The sequence below is a fragment of the Acomys russatus genome, chromosome 23, assembly GCF_903995435.1.
Source record: "Acomys russatus chromosome 23, mAcoRus1.1, whole genome shotgun sequence".
NCBI lineage: Eukaryota > Metazoa > Chordata > Mammalia > Rodentia > Muridae > Acomys > Acomys russatus.
Window position 1 is genome coordinate 11,953,530 of NC_067159.1, and position 21,049 is coordinate 11,974,578.

Consider the following 21,049-nt stretch of genomic DNA (forward strand, 5'->3'; position numbering starts at 1 on the left):
CCAAATTTCTTATAGAAACGATTTTTGTTTTTTGTCTCCCTGGACTAGAAGATGTGCTCCATGGATACAGGAGTTTCCTTTTTTTGTTGTTGTTATCTCCTCTTTGGAGGTCTTTGGGTGGTGCGTGTCAGGCATTCAGTGACTGTTCCATAGGTGAATGAGCCACGTGCGCGGGAAGGAACATCTGTTTACATTTCTATTTGGTCGAGGTCAAGGGTTTGTTATGCCACCCCTTGTTAGCGGTCTTTTTTCAACCCCAGTTATAGCCCTTTCTTCTTAGAACATTGAATATTATTACAATATAGTACCTAGCTCTAAGATGACCCAGGGAAGTAGTTTATAGAAAATAATTAATGCTATTGTAGTTTCCCTCCCACCTTCTGTGTTCCTGTGAGTGTTCACATGAGTGGGTGTGCATGTGGAGGCCAGAGGTTGACATTAGGTATCTTCCTTAATGTCTCCTTATTTACATTTTATTAGATTTTGGTGTGTGTGTGTGTGTGTGTGTGTGTGTGTGTGTGTGTGTGTGTGTGTACCAAGTCATGTGTATGGAGGTCAGAGTTCACTGGGGGGCGGGGGGTCGGTTCTGTCTTCCCACCCTGTGGGTCCCAAAGGTCAAACTCAGGTCAACAGGATCAACACGGGGCATCTTTACTTGCTGAGCCCTCTCCGTGACCCTCAACTTTATTTTTTGAGACAGGGTCTCTCAGAAACTTGGAGCTTGCCTATTCAGGCGAGATTGGTTGGGAGCAGCCCCTGTCTTAGCCTTTACAGCACTGGGATTATAGATGTGCCCTGCCATGTCCGTTTTTATTTTTTTTTAAGATGTGGGTGCTGGGGGATTGAACTCAGGTCTTCTTACTTACAGGGCAAACACTACTGATTGAGGCAGCGTCACAGCTCTCCCCACCCCTAATCCTGTATTGCATTATAACATAATGTGTAATTAATTTGCCATCTAAAGCGATGAACTTTCCTAGGAGCTCCACCTTCAGTGGCTTACTATTTATCACTATCCTGTGCTGTAATAAAACTCCAGCTGAGAGTTTTGCTCTCCTCCAGCCTGAGGTTACTTCTATCATCTAGGCTATTAAACAAAACTGATGAAGGTCATGGTTGCAGCGTACCACATAAGCAGAGTTAAGAATGCCACCTCCTATACACTTGGTGGTGTTTCTGTGTTTGTAAAGAGAAAAGCAGCCAAGCTTTGTCATATGTAGGTATCTTAAAGAGAATGATTTATAATTGCCAAATTTGAAAACTGTGTGAACTTTTCAGTAGAATACACACACACACACACACACACACATATGTGTGTGTGTGTGTGTTCTGTAGGTAAGAAAATATCAATTATCATGTGTCTATTGTGTGCATCATGTCTTGCTTTCAATCCTTGTGTGAAATATTTCCAACATAAAATAAAGAAATGTATTTGGGAAGTTTAGTTTATCCTTCATGGGTGATAGAAGATTCGTGAAGAAACCAATGCTGAATTAATCTCACCTGTGATGATATTAGGTGAAGGATGGTCACGTGATACGCCCTCAGCGAGACATTTTCTTTACCCTAATAGACTTCTGGCGTGTGTAGAGCAACCTCTGCCTTCACCCACTCACCTCTTCACGCTAGCTTCCTAGACACATTCCATTCCCTCATCTCTGATGCCAGCAACATCACAGGAGACTGTGGATGAGAGAGAGAGAGAGAGAGCGCAGGCAGGTGAGTTCTCTGCTGTAACCTCATTCCTGGCCATCAAACTGAGCACCAGTGACGGAGTTTCTTCCTTCTGTTAGCGGCTGGATGGCTTTTACTACACTGCTGACCTCATCAAGGCATTACATGAACTATGGGTTGTTTTTGTTCTGGCCACAAGGAGCTGGTTTCACTTAGTTTGCTCCTGTGAAGGAAAATGGGTCACAGGTCAGCCCATCTGAAGGAGGGGAATGTTTTTGTTGTTGTTTGTTTCTTTTTTTTTTCCCCTAAGGAATATTGGGGCTTTGTTCACTTCAAAAGCTAATTTGCAAACTATGCTAGCCTAGGCAGACAGAAAAGAAGCAGCTCATGTATGTTTACTCACAAATTCCAGCCCAACTGCCTTCTCTCCAGACCACATCCTTGGAGGCCACAGGCTAAACTTGTCACTTCCGTCTGCTTCACCAAGAACATTGTTTCAGCCATCCCTCGACTCTTCTTTATCCTTACGCGTCTGAAAATTACAGACTGCAGTATTCTGTTTTGGCTTACCTGCTGTTTCCTCAGGATTGCGCTCAGGTCGGGCATTGGTTTTGGAGCTACCCACTCGGGCCAGCCAGGCAGGCACCCTGCTCAACCACCTGCCACACAGCTTGGCCCACTCAGACCTGCCGGGTGGCTTTTAATTTATAAGGGAGACAGGAAAGAAAAAAGAAGAGGGGGGAGGAAAGAGGGAGGAAGTAAAGAAGGAAGCATGAAGGGTTAGAGCTGGAGAGAGGAAGTGTAGAGGAAGAGGGGCTCCTGATGTTTTATATATAAACAGAAATATACATTATTGATCAATTGTCTATGATTACTATTATTAACAAGAGTCAAATTATTTACTGTGAATACATAGTTTTCAGGACATTTTTTTGATATGGAGCCATTGCACTGATTCCTCTGAGGTTTGCCTGAGAGCAGGCGCTGCCTCTCTGTCCATCATTTCCCGCATCCACCCACCTTCCCACCAATGTGGATGCTCATCTCTTTATTTGAACATTAATTTTTACTGCGAAGTTGAAATGATTATGATAGGTACTAGGGATGCAAAACCAATATGCATATTTTATTTTACTTCTTAGTTTAAAAACATTTTAATATCACACACATATAGTGTGTTTCTGAACAAATCCAGCCCCATTCCCTCTTCTCTGATTTCTCTTTTATATCCTCACCACTTTTCCCTCCTGATGTCATGTGCTTCAAGAATAATTTAATACACACAGAATCCACTCTCCGTTGACATACATATGTGTAGGTGTGTGGGTGGAAACACTGAAGTCTTAACACAGATTTTTAAATTTAAAAAATGCTGAGGCATGATTGTAAAGCCAATTATAACTCTGATATTTAAAACAAGTACAATTGTTTTAAAATGTGAAGTATTCACATGATGTAGTAACGATGGTGATTTCAGTAATTTAGTGCTATGTTTTTACAATTGAGAATCATTTGCATTTATTTTGGGGATGGGATGGGTTGGTAGATAGTCTGGGAAAGAGACAGGGTACACCCTTTTAACCTGGGATTCCGACTCCTTAATGACTTAGGGAATATGATAGAATTTCCAATTAGCTTAATGTGATATGAATGAGGCTAAACTTAAAACTATTATTTCCTACTACCCTGCCAGGACATCCAAGCTCTTGTTTTACTGCATGATAAAATCATCTTTGCTGTGATGCACACAGTTTTACAGTGAAGCCGTTCTCTACATGGCTTAGTGATCATCAGATTTGAGAGAGCATTAATGGTGAGGAGTTTGGAACGGAAGTGATCCTTGTGCAGAGCCTGATGACTTGTCCTAATTAGCACAGGGCAATTAGCCGCTGTTAATAAAAAGGGTAAACATGTCCTCTGCTCAAACCGTGAGACTCTGGCATGGCTATTCAGGCAGATCCTCTACCACTCCAAGGGATCCAAAGTAGGTGCTGAAGTCTTAAAGGGCCAGAATCGATGAGGACATGAAAGTCTGCTGTTGCCATGGGAATAAAGGTCATTCATTGGAAGGCCAGGAGTCTTTTAAAGCAAACTTGGCTGAATGCTAGACTTTTTTTTCCCCCTGATCACAGAAATGAATCAAGCAAAACCACGTATGAGCCCAGGTGTGTGTGTGTGTGTGTGTGTGTGTGTGTGTGTGTGTGTGTGTGTGCCTTTGTGGGAGCCCCTGGCCTGTGGGCCTTACCAATGGACACGGGAAGGGAAGCCCCTTCATGGCAATGTCTGAGATCCCTGAACATTTTCTCCTCCTGTGCAGAAGTCTGCTCTGACTGTGATCTGTGTGCTAGTCATCCTTCATCATCATAGCAAATACTAGAGATGATAACCAGTTTATAAGCAGAGAAAGGGAACCCGGGCCTGAGGTCTCAGAGGTTCCAGTCCATGATGATATGGCCTCACTGCTTGTAGGCCACTGCTGGGGGTGCTAATCAAACCTCTCACCTCATGGCTGGGATGCAAGAAACAGAGACTAGGGTTCTACAGGTCCCATTGGACAGTTCTCCCCCAGGGGCCTGCAGGCCTCACAGAAGGGCCCCACCTCTAAAAGTCTCTACCCTTTTCCATAGTGCTAAGCTGAAGATCAAAGCTTTAACATGTGGGCCATTCTGCGGCAGCCAGATCCAAGCTATAGCAATCTATACTGTTTCTCAACCCACTGAACATTTCTTTTTGTAAAACAGTGAAACGGAATTCCCAGATGATTAGAAGATAGCCCTAGGCTTTTATTAGATTCACCAGACAAAAAGCTGATAGACGCTTGAGTCATCCCAGAGTCTCACTTGCCTCATGGCACACATTTCCATGGGTCCAGCTTCAGCGTGATTCCTATGCAGGAGGACTGGGCAGAGCTGCTCTTTCTTCCCGAGAGGTTCTCAGCACTGACTTGGCAGGCTGATAGCAACATTTACAGTTAAAATACTCCACAGACTTATATTTGATCTTCACAGTACTTGTTTAAGAATTCTTTATTGCACTTGGCTCATGTTTAAGATGATTTTAAGGTCTGCTTTATTGAGAGCCTTTACACAAAACAAAAATTAACCCATGTGAATTTATGATGAGCACACATGTGTAACCACCGTCATAATCAAGATCTAGGACAGTTCCATCACCCCACCCCTACGTTGCCCTTTGCCCTCTAGTATTAGCAACCACCCAAAACAAAACAAAACAATCCTCCTACTTCTTGAAGCTCCTGGTCTGTCTCTGTATAGCTTTGCTCTTTCCAGAATGTCCTACCATGTGATTACTTTTCAGTGCCTGAGAGGCATCTTCGTATGCACACAGCACAGGTGGTTCAGGAGCTGGTCCACTGAGGCACCTTTCAGTTGTTTGTGGGTTTGGCAAGCGTCCTCTTTCAAGATCAGCAGAGGGCCTTAGAAGCCATTTCCGGGAGAGATAACAAGGACTAAATGATGTCTGAGAGCTTTTCCTGAGGAAGGGCTAATTCCTAAGACTACAACGTGGAAGCAATGGAAGCACAGAAACTGGTTTCAAGACTTTTTTTTTAAATTGCAGGCAGTCCTTATCTACAGATCTATACACAGTATGCTCTAAATGTATAGAATGGTAGGGAAGGAGGTGGATTCAAGGTCCCAGCCCGTGGCTTTTGAAGAAACAAGTGGTTTTAGATTCTGTTTTAAATACACGAAAACAACAGGATATAAACACAGTTTGTGTGAAGCAGCAGTGGCTGAACAGAGAATATTCCAGAGAAGGACATCCCACTTGATGGCAAGGCAGCTGTTCATAGTCTCATCTTACTGGTGAAAGGCTACCCGGGGAAGCTATGTCCAGTCTTTGGAATCATACAGCTGACGGATCGGGTCTCGGATCCTCTCTCTGTAGATGCAGTATTTCTCCCGTTATTCCAGAAATGGCTCACCTGAACTATAAATGGCAAACCTCAGGACCAGAATGCCTTGAGGGGAAGGAGCTGAAGTTTCTCTCTGTGCTGTGGGAAGGTACCCACTGTGCTCACTCTCCCCTCCTTTCTCCAAGGCCTCCTGGGTGACCAATGGTCTTTTCTGAAAAAGGTCCCTAGCTGGTCCCCCTCTGCTACTTTTGGCCCTAGAGCCTTTCCTTCTTTGACTCGCTATCCCAGGTACCCACAGCAGTTCTCCAAGTCTTTGAGGTTGAGCAAACTGCCCGCCAAACTACTGCTGATCTTCAAGCTTTCATTTACTGGCGGTGAAGTTTGTGGCTTTGCGAGCCTGCGGACAGAGTAGAAAGCCTCCCAGGGTCCCTAACACCCCATCCCACCTGCCTGCACATTGTTCTGGAGGCTGGAGGCAGGCCCAGCCACCACCAGCCCAGGCCTGAGCCAGCTCGGCCAGGGGCAGCAGCTGGGCGGCCACACCCAGTGCCGAGCTCGATTCCTGTGCTCCAGAAGCCTCGTCCCCTGACGAAGCTCCAGACGCTCTGTGGCCACCGCCCCATCCCGTCAGGCCTTACCACCCAGATCGCGTGCCCCGCCAGCTCCGAGCCCTCGGTGACTTCCCCGGGACCATGTTGCGCTGGCTGCGGGCCTTCGTGCTGCCCACCGCCGCCTGCCAGGAAGCGGAGCGGCCCACGCGCTACGAGACGCTCTTCCGGGCGCTGGACCGCAATGGGGACGGCGTGGTGGACATCGGAGAGCTGCAGCAGGGACTGCAGAGCCTGGGCATCCCACTGGGCCAGGACGCGGAGGAGGTGGGTCGCTGCGGGGTGCTGGGGCGGCTGCAAGCGCCTCGGGGACACAGCCAGGTCCTGGGAGGGCGGTGGCCTGAGGCCAGGCAAGAAGGAGGCGGAACTATGCCTGCTAGCCCGCTGGAAGAGCCCCAGAGAGTTGGATCTGGAAGGCGGCGGGTGTTTTTCCAGATAAGTTAGTGTTGCACACTTAAACCTGTCAGCATTTTCTTTCTGAGAGCACCTCTGGTTCTTGCTTGGTTCTTCACCTGTCCTGTCCTTTGCAAACTTTGCCTGGTTGCCCTGCTGTCAGACTTCAGTGAGTCCCAGGTTCTGTGAGGGAGACACTTTGTGTCTCCTCGAAACAGCTTTGTTACAACAACTAGAGTTTATTGTTTTAAAAACGGGTTAAAATCAGCAGTGCTCTCAGCTGCTGGTTGAGGTAGAAAGGCCACATTCCGTTTTTATGTCATTCTAAGTTAGTGGCCCTGAGTGTACACATTGATCTGAAGCGCGGACCTGTTGCAAAGTGATTGTACTTTCTCTGAGTCATGTAAATTGTGACCCTGACATCCAGGCCCCTTGGCTGGGTGGAGACACTGGATCTGGAACTTGTCCAGCCCGTTGCCATAGGAGAGGACACTGACTTTCCTATCTGAAGAGGAACGTGCTTGAGTTACTGCTGGGGGCCACCAACTGTTCTGTACCTATATTTAAAACTCCTCTTTCAGCCGTTCAGTGTCAATGCCAATAATAGAGGCCTCTTTACTATATCCTCTTAGTAAATTACAACTTTTTTGGGGGAAGCTATCCATTTTGCCCAAGGTATTATTATATATAACTTTACAGAACTTCTGTGTCTGCATGCAGGGTCTCCTTTTCATTCCCAATCTCTGTTCTTTCCCCTTCTTCGCTCTGGCCATAGGTTTGCCTATTTAATACACTTTCTGAGGGAACCTTTCGCTGAGTGTGTCTGCTCTACTTGCTCTGGGTTGACACATTTCCTCCCATTTCTTGAATCAAAGGCCTGCCTTGCTAATTTTTGAGTGATAACATCTCTTTAACAGCTCCTGTGGCTGCATCTCACAAGTAAGTTGTGGGTTGTTTTTGATTATTCTGTCTAGGTGTTTCTAATCACTGACATGATTTCTTTGACTCGCGCATCATGTTAAGTGTGCTTTAAATTTCTCAATAAGTTTTTGTTCTTTGGAAATACGAATAAGGTAGACAAAGCATCTGGTGCATGCCAGCAACCCCAGGACTCTGCCGCTGAGGTTGGAGAGACCCAGAACTCTGCCGCTGAGGCTTGAGAACCTCAGAACTCTGTCGCTGAGGCTGGGGAACCTCAGGACTCTGCCGCTGAGGCTGGAGAACCCCAGAACTCTGCCGCTGAGGCTGGAGAACCCCAGGACTCTGCCGCTGAGGCTGGAGAACCCTAGAACTCTGCCGCTGAGGCTGGAGAACCCCAGAACTCTGCTGCTGAGGGTGGAGAACCCCAGAACTCTGCCGCTGAGGCTGGAGAACTGCCACAAGGTATAAGTCAGCATGGGCTCCGTCCTTCCCTCACCTAAGTCAAACTGGAGTGAACTGGGAAAAAAAAAAAAAAAAAACAACAGTCACAGCCAAACCTCAAGACTCCCAATCCCACAATCCACAGTAGCACCTTCCCCAGAAACACCCCCTAGCATCACCCCCCCCCCCTTCAGCAACTCAGGGCTAGGGTCTATAGTTTTTAAAAAGCTTATTACATATAAAATAAATTATGTAAAAACCTGTATGTAAACAATATAGGACAGGGCAGCTCATGTTTATCACTAAGAAGTGTGTATATTTTGTATTTTGTGTGTGTGTGTGTGTGTGTATATATACATATGTACATATATATATCTTTGTTTGGAAATGTAGTCACTACTGGTATTCATGGCTGGCATGGCCAACTATTCCCAGCATTAATATATTCTTATATAGAAGGTTAGTAATGCTTATTCCTCATGATATAAGATTTTCTACTTTTTTTCTTTACAACATTTGTAGTTATTCAGCTCAGGAAGCTGAATGAGTACACACCGTTTTTATAATTAAGGGAAAGTTATTTTCTTTCGGCTGTCACCTCCTCTGTGATGCATCTTCCTAGACCACCTTCCAGGGATGCGCTGACAATATGCTGCTCCCATGTTAGCATGTTACAATTCACCAGTGCTCTCCCTTATTTAATCCCTGGGCTCTCCAATAAGGCCAGCTCCTGGGATGGACGATTCTGCCTCACTCACTGGATCCAAGTGATACCAAAGGATGTATGCTGACTTTTAATAAGTAAAAATTATTTGTGTGTGTGTGTGTGTGCGCGCGCGCGCGCGCGCGCGCGTGCGTGCGCGCATGTGTGGGAGCCATCGCACGTGTGTGGCAGTCAGAGGACAGCCTTTTAACTACAGTGTCTCTTTCAGTGTCCAGGACTTCACTAGCACTGGGTAGTTAGCTACCAATTAGAGAGCTGTTGGTTACCACCAAGGCATGCATGTGTGCCACTACTGCACCCTTAGGGTTATTGAGCCATTCTGGTCATTATTGTGTCTCACAGATGTTGGATTGTTTGTTGCCCCTCGTTTGGAAGTTTGCCCCTCCTTCTGGTACAGTGAGACATCCTCAAGAGTGGAGGATTTTAGGACAGTTCCAGCTCAGGGGCCTCTGGGCTCTGTTTCTGGAGAGCATGGTATCTTCAGCAATAGGGACTTACCTTCCACCTCTTGTAGGCAACCAAAGGTAATAACAGTAGGCTGTATATTTTGGGAGTATTTTGGACAGCACTTGCCAACAACTCAAAAGAAGGCTTCTCATGTCTGGTTTGGTGGTCTTTGGTTCTTGGAGGGAGCACTGGCCTCCTAGAAGAGAAAAGTTCATTAAAACTCTAAGTGTACACAGAATTGCATATGTTAGAGTTATTTTCAGGTAAACAGTTAGTAATATGATTCCTTATGACTTTTTCAAACATCCTTCCTCTTATTTTACTCTCTTCCCTCTTCTGTGTTTACTTCCTCCTCCTCCCTAAAGAGCACCCTGCCATTTCCCCTACTAGATCACTAGTACCTGGTGTTCCCTTCTCTATGTTCCCCAATGACCCTGTCCTGGCAACGATACTCTGTTGGTTTCTGTTGTTACTCCAGGCTTTGTACTCATATCTAAAGGTTTGGAAGCAGGAGCCCCCAGTGAGAGATGCATGTCTTTCTGGGTCTGTGTTACCTCACCTGGTATGATTGCTTCTAGTTCCATCTTTTTACTTGCAAAATCCGTGAATTCATTTCTCCTTACAGATGAACAGTATTCCATCATGTGTATATACCACATTTTCATTATTTTAGGATGGAGATTATGAAGTCTGAGGATTACACATATCAGTTGAGTTGTATGTTTCTTTGAAGAAACTTGATTTTCACTACATTCCATGCTGACTAACAGTCTGCGCGTTTTCAGTCTCATCTGTTTAGGATACCAATTTTTATAAATGTTCTCATCCTGAAAGATACATTCCTTTAGCCTCCTTTACATTTTTATTTATTTTTTTGTTCTGTTCAGTGGACCAGCATAGAGCCTCACACACAGTCTACTGATACTAATGCTAATCTCATTCAAAACTACTCACAGACACACCTAGAAATGTTTTTTTATTGGCTGCCTGGGTATCCTTTTTATATTAATCAAATTGGCACATAAAGTCCACCATTGTATCTAGGAAACTGGAGCCAATAAAATAATTCAATTTGATGATTCAGCCAAGAGTTATTGGCCAAGCCATAGTCAAGCGCTGGTATTATTGTCAAGGGCTGAGGAGATGGGATATTTGAGAACACAGGGGTGGGAACTAAGGACGGCTCCAAAGTTCCAAGGTAATAATTTGTCCCTAAGACAGGTATTTACCTTGAGGGAAATCCCTGTAGGTTTTCACCTAATTTTACCTTTTCCTCCTATTCCCAGAATTTTTAGAATTATTTTTAGAATAAATTTAGCACATAGAAGAGACAAAATGTCTAGGTATGTGTTTTAGAGTTTATAGTATTTCTTAATTTATTTATTATATGTGTGCACATGCTTGTATATTATGGTACACATGTGGAGAGCGGGGACAACATGTAGGGGTCAGTCCTCTCTCTGGGATTGAGCTCACGTTGTTAGGATTGGTGGCAAGCACTTTTATCTGCGGTACCGTCTTTCTGGTTCCAGTTTCTTAACACTTTAGATACAACAAATATCTGAGTGGAATGCTGAAATTAGGCACAAAAGGCACAGTAAGTAATCATTGGTAGGCATCCCAGAATTACTTGCTGGGGAGAGAGGGAAGAGGAAAGACTTTATGGCAGGCAATCCTGAGACAAAATTAAGAGCCAGCCTGATGTGAAATTGCTGTGCAACATTTTTTTTTGATGCTATGACCTCTGTTTCTCTTTTTAAACTATATTCTTTGTAATTTTCATACATGGATGCAATGCATCTTCATCATAGCTGCCTACACTCCCTCTCTTCAACTACCCTTAGTCCCCTCCCCAATATATTTCCCTGTCAGCTTCCAGTCCTCTCTTGTTTAATTAATTAATAAATGCAGTCCATATGTGAATGGGTGTGGGGTCATCCACTGGCCTGGGTGACCGCCCAGTGGCCACCCTGAAAAGACCAAAGTCATGGCCAAGGTTATGAGGAAAGCCAACTGATAACACCTGCAAGATTGATGTGGAAGAACAGACCACAGGGTTGATGGTATCATGGCATAATATGCAAGCATTTAATCAAATGTCGGTTTTCATCTTTGGAAATTGCCCCATTCATTGTTTGCTTGTTGATTTTGTACGTTTTCACCGTATGATACACAGCAAGGGTTTCAGGGATACAATGAAGGCTCCTCTTGGCCTTGCTTACTGTACCTCCAATTTAATGAATATTGTCTTACACCGTTCAATAGCATCAGCCTAATAAAAATCTTTGTATGGTTTGGGAGGAATTTTCTAATCATTTCCACTTTATATCTGAAGCTAAAGGAACTAAGTGACTTGTCCAGGACCCTGACTCTAGCCACTGGCAAAAGCATTTGAGCACTGTTCTGATTCCATAGCCCATAATATACCATAACTAGCTAATGTATTATAGGCAATGATCCATGTTTCACAGTGAACTTCTCTCACCTTTTGCTATTTTCGTAAATCTAATCAGTGACGTCTACTTCACTGTTAAAAGGTAAGATTTTTGAACTCAGAGTGGAAAAGAGAGGCTAAGCAGCATCTTACAGAATGTTGTTGTGTGGAAGCTTATTTATCTATATGTGTAATAACTAGAAAATGATTATAAATAAATAATTCTGAATCGGTTAGGGTAAAAGAAAGAAGACACTTCATACAACAGTCATAGTATTTACCAGGAAGAATGGGAGGACTTGGAGGCAGGAAAATAAAATAAAGAGATAAATGTACTTGTTGTAGTGAAGTCAAGGGACACAGGCTGCTGGGAATTTGCGAAGGGAAATGACAAAGCCTAGGATGGTCTCCCATGAGAAGCCCCTACTAGACTTATAAAGGACTCTCCTTTATAGTTTTCCTCTTTCAGAAATTTTATTTCTATGAAGAAAAGACAATATTAGATTTTAGAATATAAACTGGAAGGAAACACAAAAGATACTGATTTTGTGTGTTAGAACATTTGACACGAGTGTTGGTAGAATTCCCTCGGTTTCCTTGTGTCATAACCCCCCAGCCATGATGTCCTAAAATGCATCTCTATTATAAAGCTTCAGATAGTTGAAATATTAATGGAGTCTAGAGATGAAGCTCCGTAGGCCAACATTTGCAGTGTGTGTGTGTGTGTGTGTGTGTGTGTGTGTGTGTGTGTGTGTGTGTGCGTGTGTGTGTGCGTGTGTGTGTGCGCGCGCGCGCGCTCGCGCGTGTGCGAAGGCTTGGGCTAGATCCTTAGCACCAGAAAAGGGCGGGGATAGTAACACCACATCGCCATTGTTTAAAGAGGCACTTTAATGATTTCAATGGGGGCAAAAACCTGGAAAATTCAGAACAAAGCAATAAACTGCCAAAGTGCTGTTTTTGCATTTGATTCTATTCCATCTGTGATTATGAAAATATAAAGTGTGCTTTTTAAAACAAAAAATTGAAACATTGTAGAAGATAAATTCTAGAGGATCATTGAGATCAGTTTACCTCATTCCTGATTTTGAGGCCCAAGATGGTTGCCATGTAGTACATGTTATAGCACCATTTTAGTATGTGTGCATGTGTGCACGCTTCTGCATATGTGTATGGAGGCCAGAGGTCAGCATCAGCTATCTTCCTCTGTTGCCCTTTATTTTATCTTTTGAGACAGGGCTCTAGCTGAGCCTGCAGCTCATCAGTTGACTACACTGCCCGGGCGGTGAGACGCTGGAGTCCTCCTGTTTCTCTTGTTCCTGCGCTGGGATTACAGAGGCGTGTCATCACGCCCAGCTTTTTATGTGGTGTTGGGGATCCAAACATAGATCCTCATACTTCTCCAGCGAGCACTGAGCCATGCACCCTATGACATATTTTAAAGGTGTCTTTATGTACACCACTCACATGCACTTTTATGAAAAGCTCTATAAGGCGTCTTCACATGGTAGAAGAGGCAAGTGAGATCTATTGTCTTACAAGGGCACTAACCCCATTCCTGAGAGCTCCACCCTTATGAACTCCTGACTTATGACAGCCCTACTTCCGGATGCCATTGCATAAGGGATTAGCAGGTTAACATCCCATGAAAGCTGAGTGATATATACATTTCATCCATACAGTGATCTTCTCAGCCTCAAAGGTCCCATGCTCCTATGGATCTAAGTGTCTCCTAAGAAAGTCACAGTAACACAGAAACACTGTGAAATTATGACAAACAACTTAGTCTTAAAATTGCCTGGAACTTCTCAAACTAACTGAGCACATTAATTAAATCTCTAGCATTGAACCAGAGTTCAGGAACACTTTATTCTCCCCAGCCCCACTCCCACTCTCTCTTCTATATACTTAAAGACTGTTGCCACAAAAATAAATATGATCCAAAGAAAGACCCCTGAAATGTAAGTTCACCCAGGGTGCGTGTACTCCCCTTTATTGTTTTTCCTTGCTTTACTTGCAAGCCCAAATTCTGGAGGCAGAGGATACAGTGCTGCCTCAGTCTTTCAACCCTGAACATTATGAACAGACAGACTTTCTCCTAGACTCCTCGACTCTCCCTTCATAATGTAATGTTGTGCCAAGTTCCTCATGACTCCCTGTCAAAACATTAAATTTTAGATCATCCACCTCCAAGGTCCCATGACTATTGTTTTTATCAGAGTATTTCAGATAATACCCAAATATGGTGACTATCTTTTAAAATTTTCTAGTATAGCTTTTGAGTTAAAAACAAAACAAAAAGCCAGAGAGAAAATGCAGAAGGAGAGATGGGTGAGGGCAGAACAGAATACCATGACATTAAATGTGGAAAAGATTAGAAATTTATGGGAAACAAATAGTGACAAAACACTGTCCCCTGTTCCTCACACTACCATGGCTTACAACCATCTGTAACACCAGTTCCAGGTGCCCCGGTGCCCTTTACTGGTCCCCTCCAGCACACCATGGCTGACATGCACGTAAGTAACCTGAAGGCAACACACTCATTCACACAAAATAAAAACATCTACACCAAAATAAAACCCTCTCTTGAGGTATAATTCACTCATGATTGGGCCACAAAAGGTTTTGTGAAGCAGTCTTAACATGTTAGCCCCTGGCTCAACAGCTCTTGGGAAAGTGTCTGTTGCGCAGTTGACAGCAGTACCTAGTCTGGCTGTGGTGCAACCTCCTCCTTGATGGGGTCCGTTTAGGATATGTGATGGTATTTGTCCTGCTCTCAGCGCTCAGTGTGATGAGAGGTGTACAGCCAAAGCCAACAGAGAATGGCAGAATTAAAATTTCCGTTTGGATTTTAATAGCCAATTAAAATAGTTGTTCATTTGCTTTTGAGTGAAGGTCTCACTGTGCTTTAGTGCAGGTTGGCCTAGCACTCAGGATCCTTCTCGCTGAGCCTCAGCTGTTAGTGTGTGCCATCTCACTGGGCAGTATTCAGCTTTTCTTTTTCACTTTTTTTTTGGGGAGGGGGTTTCAAGACAGGGTTTCTCTGTCTTAGCCTTGGCTGTCCTGGAACTCACTTTGTAGACCAGGCTGGTCTTGAACTCAGGGAGATCCACCTGCCTCTGCCTCCCAAGTGCTGAGATTAAAGATGTGTTCCACTACCATAAATTATTGAAAAATAAGCTATTTAAAAGCAGGAAGTTTTTTTTGAGAAATTGCACTTACATACTTTTGCAGGAGCAGGATGAGAGGCCACACATACATGAATGGGGGTTCAGGACTCCCCATGGCTCTGGAGGGTGAGAATTAAAAATGAAACCAGCAGATACTAATACTAGTATTTCCTGCCTTCTTATTGGAGTCCAGCTGTTTTAACTTCCGGTCACTTGGGGATTATCTTCTGGATGCCTCTCAATAGGTGCCTGGAATGAGCATTTTGCCCTCAGAGCAATACATATTGGGTGAAAAGAAAAGATAAACAAACAAACAAACAAACAACAACCACACACACACACACACACACACACACACACACAACCGAGGTGGGAGGTGGAGATGGAGGGAATACAGAAGAGAAAACGTCCACACAGGCTATTTTCTCTGTTTTCAGTCTTCATGACAGCGACTCTGTGAGCATCACCCCGAAAAAGAGCATTTCTGGGCAGGTGCAACCTGCCTTTTGACTAAAAATGGTTGGCTTAGACCCGGCCTGAAGTTCAGCAGTGGAGTGATTAGTGATTTTCTTTTTCTGGCACATCGATGTTTTAACATATTCCTTCCCCAGCACCACAGGAGACAACAGTAACAAGGCACAAAATCTTCCAAAAGTGGTCCGAAGACCTCTACTACTGTAAGCAGATTACAGAGAAGTAGCCCAGTGCCGCTCTATGCTCACATTTTTTCAAAACAAAGACAAGACAAAACCCAAACCTCCCTTTTAGATGGCGGGAAGCTGGGGGAGCGGGCCATGGCTGGCTCTGTCTTGGCTCCTGTTAATCCTGCTGACATGTGGGCTGAACCCCTCTCTCTCTGGTTCTTGTGGCCCTGCACGAGCTGAGCCCTCTGCGTTCCCAGAACCTTGAGGGTTAGCGCTCTCTCCTTGGGGCGCGGTAAACCCCTGCAGGTGCTTTCCCTTTGGCCTCCCTCACCGAGGGCAGACATCCTCTTTGTCTCATCCCAAGAACTTCTGCCCCTGGGGGACTCAGAGGGCCATAGCAGGGATCACTCTGGCCTCAGGAGACGTTGCAGATGGATGCCCTCTATGAAGACATTTTTTCTTATCTGGACCACAATGAAGACGGAACTGTGGACATCCTTGAACTTAAGGAAGGCCTGAAGGATTTAAGGGCTATTCATTCTCTGGAGGATGATCAGGTGGTCTTCATGATGTCAGGGCTATGACCCCTGAGAGGCCTCCTGACCCCTGAGAGGCCTCCTGATCCCTGAGAGGCCTCCTGAAGCACAGCGAAGCCAAATTCTCATGCTCCCAAACTTGACGTGGGCCCGTTCAGTTGCTGCTGACTTAGCAGCACCGCTTGCTTTCGTTTATTGAGAGAGAGAGAGAGAGAGAGAGAGAGAGAGAGAGAGAGAGAGAGAGAGAGAGAGAGAGAGAGACAGAGACAGAGAGAGAGACAGAGAGAGAGACAGAGAGAGAGAGAGAGAGAGAGAGAGAGAGAGAGAGAGAGAGAGAGAGAGAGAGAGAGAGAGAGAAGAAGCCAGGGGCTTGGCATGTAGCTAGTCAGTAGAGTCCTTTATTCAAGTACCAGAACCACGTACACCATCGTGGTGGTGCAGGCCTCTAATCCCAGCACGGAGGATGTGGAGGCAAGAAGATTAGAAGCTCAAGGTCTTCCTCACAGCTAACATCCTCGAGAATATTTCTCACCTTTCTTTGTGGCTATAATTAAACGTCCGACTTCCGATTGCTTTTGCTGTTGGCTACAGTTTTCTGCTTTGGAAGTTGCGTGAGCTTTTGAAACCTCAAAGCCCCACCCTCAGTGACACACCTCCAAGATGGCCATATCTCCTAATCCTTCTCAAACCCGTGGTACCAAGCTTTCAAATATATGAGCCCATGGGGCCCATTCTCACTCAAACCTCCACAGCGTGTGGGCCCAAGATGTGCGTTTAGAAGACTGGAACATTTCCTTCGGAGGTGTCTGTGGGCTCAGTGGTAGTTGGGATCGATCATGTTTTGTTTCTGCTTCTAAGGGGTACCGGTAGTAAGCGCCATCCTCATCCTCAGCTGTGTAGACGCTTGGAGTCTTTATTTTAAGCTTCCACCTGTTTGTTGATCAGCTATCTTTAAAGTTGATTCCTTACGCCAAGACTGCATTGCGGGTTCTTTGTCTTTTGCTGTGGTTGGAAGAAATGCTTCTCAGAGGTGTTCCTTTTAATGGCTTGGCACTCCACCGGTTGGTCTATTGGGACGTGGTGGTGGAATTCCTGAGAGGTGCGGAACTTCCAGAGTTGGAAATCTTCCATATGGAGGTGGATGTTGGGATCCAAGTCCCTTTTCTTTCAAAATACGGTGTGTATTTGATTCTTTGATACCAATTGGCCTGTTGGAAGGAATCCTGGATTTTTGCCATAGACAGTTTAAGTCCCCTGAAACTCACTTATTCCTTTATAACATCTTAATTTTCTTATAAATCTTTCTGGCAAAAGGTATGAGGCTTTGCATACCCACTGATTATGGATGAGGGCTCACTTATCAAAACCGAGGGAGAGCCAATCTCCAGGGCTCTGCACCAATTACATGGTATGGGCTATAAGAACGCTTGGGCTTTTTCCTCACGTAAAACAGTTCTGATGTGTGGGTTCTCATATGTCTGTAGCAGAAATTTCGTTCATAATTGAGTTCATATGAGAATTCAATTAATTTTTTTAAAATAGAAATTTACATTGTATAGTGTGAGGTACAGAATATAACTTTTTATTATGAAAAATGATGTCTTAAGCGACATTTTTGCTATGTTATTCCATAAATAGGAGAGACGGGGTATTCAAACAGACAATGATCAGACCATAAATAAAAATAGACATTGACTTGGTACCTACAGCCAAAAAGCCTGGTCTTTACAAGTCGCAGGCTTAGAGGAAGATGGTTGATGCCTCTATGACAATCCACAATGTTACACACTTTCTCCTGCAAAAAAATCCCCTCCCCAAGTGGCCGGGACTTGATTAATCAAGACTCCTTGTGTTCACCCTGATAGCTTGCCTAGCTTTTGTCTCCACTTTCAGTTTTGGATTCATTAAAGCCAGCTCTGCCTTGCCATAAAATCATACTGGATTCTCTGTTCCTGGCCAGCCAGCCTGTGCCCCACCCTTTTCCACCACAAAGCTCCCTTGCTCTGCCCATCTTTGCGTCTGCAGCAGAACTTAGATGAAGATGGCAGCAAGCTCACAAGAAACAAGCCCTGTTTTCATCTTTATTTCTCTAAGTGTTAAGTTGGCACCATCCACTGCTTGTGAAACTCTGGGAATCTTTGCTTAGCCACAGGAAAGGTTGCAGGATTATGCCAGAACGCATAGGAATACATCTGGCCCAAACTGTGGTAGTAGTTTAGTCTGAAAGAAAAGCAGCCAGTCTGGTTGAGGTCTACACACAATTAGTTCCGTCCCCAGCCCATGCTAACAATAAACATTTCTAATTGTTTTTTTTTTTCCTTTTTCTGTAGAAAATTTTTACTACTGGTGATGTCAACAAAGATGGGAAACTGGATTTTGAAGAATTTATGAAATACCTGAAAGACCACGAGAAGAAAATGAAATTAGCATTTAAAAGTTTGGACAAGAATAATGATGGTGTGTCCTATTGTCAGTTCTCATGAAAAGCTATCTTTATGCTTCCAAGTCTAAGATAATACATAGTTAATCTTTCTAGATGATTGCTATTTGTGTTTTTTCTACTTATTTTATTTATGTGATTGAAAGTTCATATTTTATCCATTTTAAAATAGTTATTATTTTATTTTATGGTTTAGAAGGTCTCTTTTTGCTCAGGATGGCTCTTACTTGCCATGTTGCTGGAGAAGATCTTCTGGTCCTCCTTTTTGCAGCTCCTGAGTGCTGGGACTACAGGCATGGGCTAGCACACCCACTTTTTCCCATGTGCATTGGTGTTTTGTGCATGTATTTCTGTATGAGGTGTCAGATCCCTGGAAATGGAGTTACAGACAGGAAGCTGCTTTGTGGGTGCTGGGAGTTGAACTCAGGACCTCTAGAAGAGTAACCAGTGCTCTTAACCACTGAGCCATCTCTCCAGCCCCATATCCATATACTTTTTTTTAAGATTTTATTTTACTTTTAGTTGTATTTCTTTGTGAGAGAACTCAATGCTCTTAACCACAGAGACATGGAGCCTTAAGAGTCCATATTTTCAGTGATGAAATTAGAGATAGCTTTGTCTACTGAATTAAAAATTGCCATAAAATGTTAACTATTGCGAGTATGCTGATTGCACTTATAGTTGTGGTTTAAAAAATAATTATTATTTACTTGTCCTTCCAATAAGAGGTATTTATTTTTTCCATATATGGGCATGACTGTTGTATATTGTAAAACCGAAAAACTTCATATCTTATACTTGATAATCTTTCTGAAGGATTAATTTAGAAAAGATAGTCTCTAATCCTTAAAGTGACAATAATAGTCTGTACCTTCTGGCTGGGATGGCATGAGTCCCAGTTAAGTAGGCAGGAAAACAGTAACGGCTATGGAAGGATAAAGCACTAGACCCCGTGTCCAGAGGCATCTGCTGATGGGAGGAATGACTGATGAGGATTATATGGCTCTAACCCTTTCCTGACTTAGTGAGTGGCCAGAGTCACTCATTCACAGACTGGCTATTCAAGAAAGAAGTTGACCAATAGATTGAAAAAAAAAAAATAGTGTTCTTTTCAAGAGTTGGTTTGCAAATTTTTAGTAAAAAAATCCAGCTGGCAAATATTTTCACGTTTGGGCTACGTAGCCTGAGTTGTGGCTATATTTCAACCAAAAACAGTATGTAGGCAAATTATCTGGCTGCATTTGAATAAAACTTTATTTAGACAGGAAGTCAACAGGCTTTCTTTGAATTGATGGTTATAGTGTACTAGCTACTGATTTAGACTGAACACTAACTTAAAATCAAATTCCTTCAAGTAACCAAACCTTTGAGATGGTTTTGTTGATGGTTCCCAAGGACAAAGATCTGAGCGCGTGGTGGAGGTGGAGCTGCGAGCTCCAGTAAACTTTGCATTATTTGCCCTCAAGTCGAGCCTGAATCCAATTCTCAGGCAAAACTCAATTTTCAGAATTAACTTTCCTTCCTCCATGCAAACTTTCATCCCAAGCTGGACACTCCTCTACAGCTCAGCTGCAGAGACAGTGTTGTCTGTGTCCAGTTAATAGCTGGAAAGTGGGACAATCTCAGGACCACCTGCTACATGACTAGTTCTCAGCCATCCAGTACATAGATGGTGTGGGCATCATTGTCCACTCCAGGAAACTGTAAATGAGCCACAGGTAATAGAGGTGAAATTTTAACAGTACATTTTTAATAACTGTAGACAGTTCCCCTTCACTTATTACTTCATCTATATTCTGAAACAACGTCATTATAGGTTCCTATTTTCATCAAAATTCTTCAACTTCAACATTTATAGCTTATTTGCTCATCGCTTGTGGACTTTGTACTGGTGAATATTACTACTTGCTAAAATTTAACCCCAGAAGTTATCCCAAGATGTGTATTTCAGATATGCATGGCCTTTCACGGAAGAGTATAGGTTTTGAATAGCCAAACATAGACATTCCTAGTTGAGACATAGTAAGGATAAAGTGCCATTCTTTATTCTTAAAAGATAAAGTGACAGTCTGCTTTATTTTAGTGCTCAGACTGTAAGCAAGAGTCTTTTTTTGTTTGTTTGGTGCATTTTGCATCTTTGTACATCTTTTGATGGACAATTTTACTTTATAAGATGTTCCCCCATACACAGTGCTGGTATCTCCAAGTCTGAGAAAGTCATGGTGTGTGCCACTCAGAAATGCAGATTCCTTAGGAAAGCTTTGACAAGAGTTCAGTGTTAGTGAATCAACAATGCACTGCTGTGAAGTGTCCCAACAGAACATGAGATAGTAGGCCATTTGATGAAAATGCCATGGTAGAGACTTGCAGGAGCCTGGACCTGAATTCCCTGCAGGATCAGTGGCTTTCCAGTTGCTTAATTCAGTGTCTGCAGAAAATTTACAGAACATGGCTGCTGCGTACACCAAGAGTGGACTGCTAAGTCTTTAAGAGTGTGGCACAGGAGCATGCTGAGATGGTTCCAAAGTGCTTCACTGCTGAAGATAGGGCCTCCTCTGCCCCCACATTCTCCAGATTCCCTGCTATTTCCCTGTCTCTGGGTTGATCCTCACACCACCCTGTCGTTTCTTTACACCCCACTTTCAGAGGCTGCCTTCCCTTCCCCTTGACCTTTGTGTTGGTGTTGGTCCACACCTCCGTGGCAACGGCACCCTCACTTTGAGTGGTTTCAGCCCTGTTC

The 21,049-nt window shown here is 43.8% G+C and overlaps 1 protein-coding gene across 2 annotated transcripts in view; it reads left to right on the forward strand.

The window, feature by feature from the left end:
• Positions 1 to 6,206: 6,206 nt before the first annotated feature.
• LOC127206360 (calcium-binding mitochondrial carrier protein SCaMC-1) overlaps positions 6,207 to 21,049 on the forward strand; it is a 35,437-nt gene continuing 20,594 nt past the window's right edge. For both annotated transcript variants that reach the window (XM_051165648.1, XM_051165647.1), the window contains exons 1-2: positions 6,207 to 6,426; positions 18,200 to 18,326. In XM_051165648.1, the coding sequence (XP_051021605.1) occupies positions 6,244 to 6,426; positions 18,200 to 18,326 (310 nt within the window). In that variant the 5' untranslated portion in view covers positions 6,207 to 6,243. The remainder of the gene's footprint in view (positions 6,427 to 18,199; positions 18,327 to 21,049) is intronic.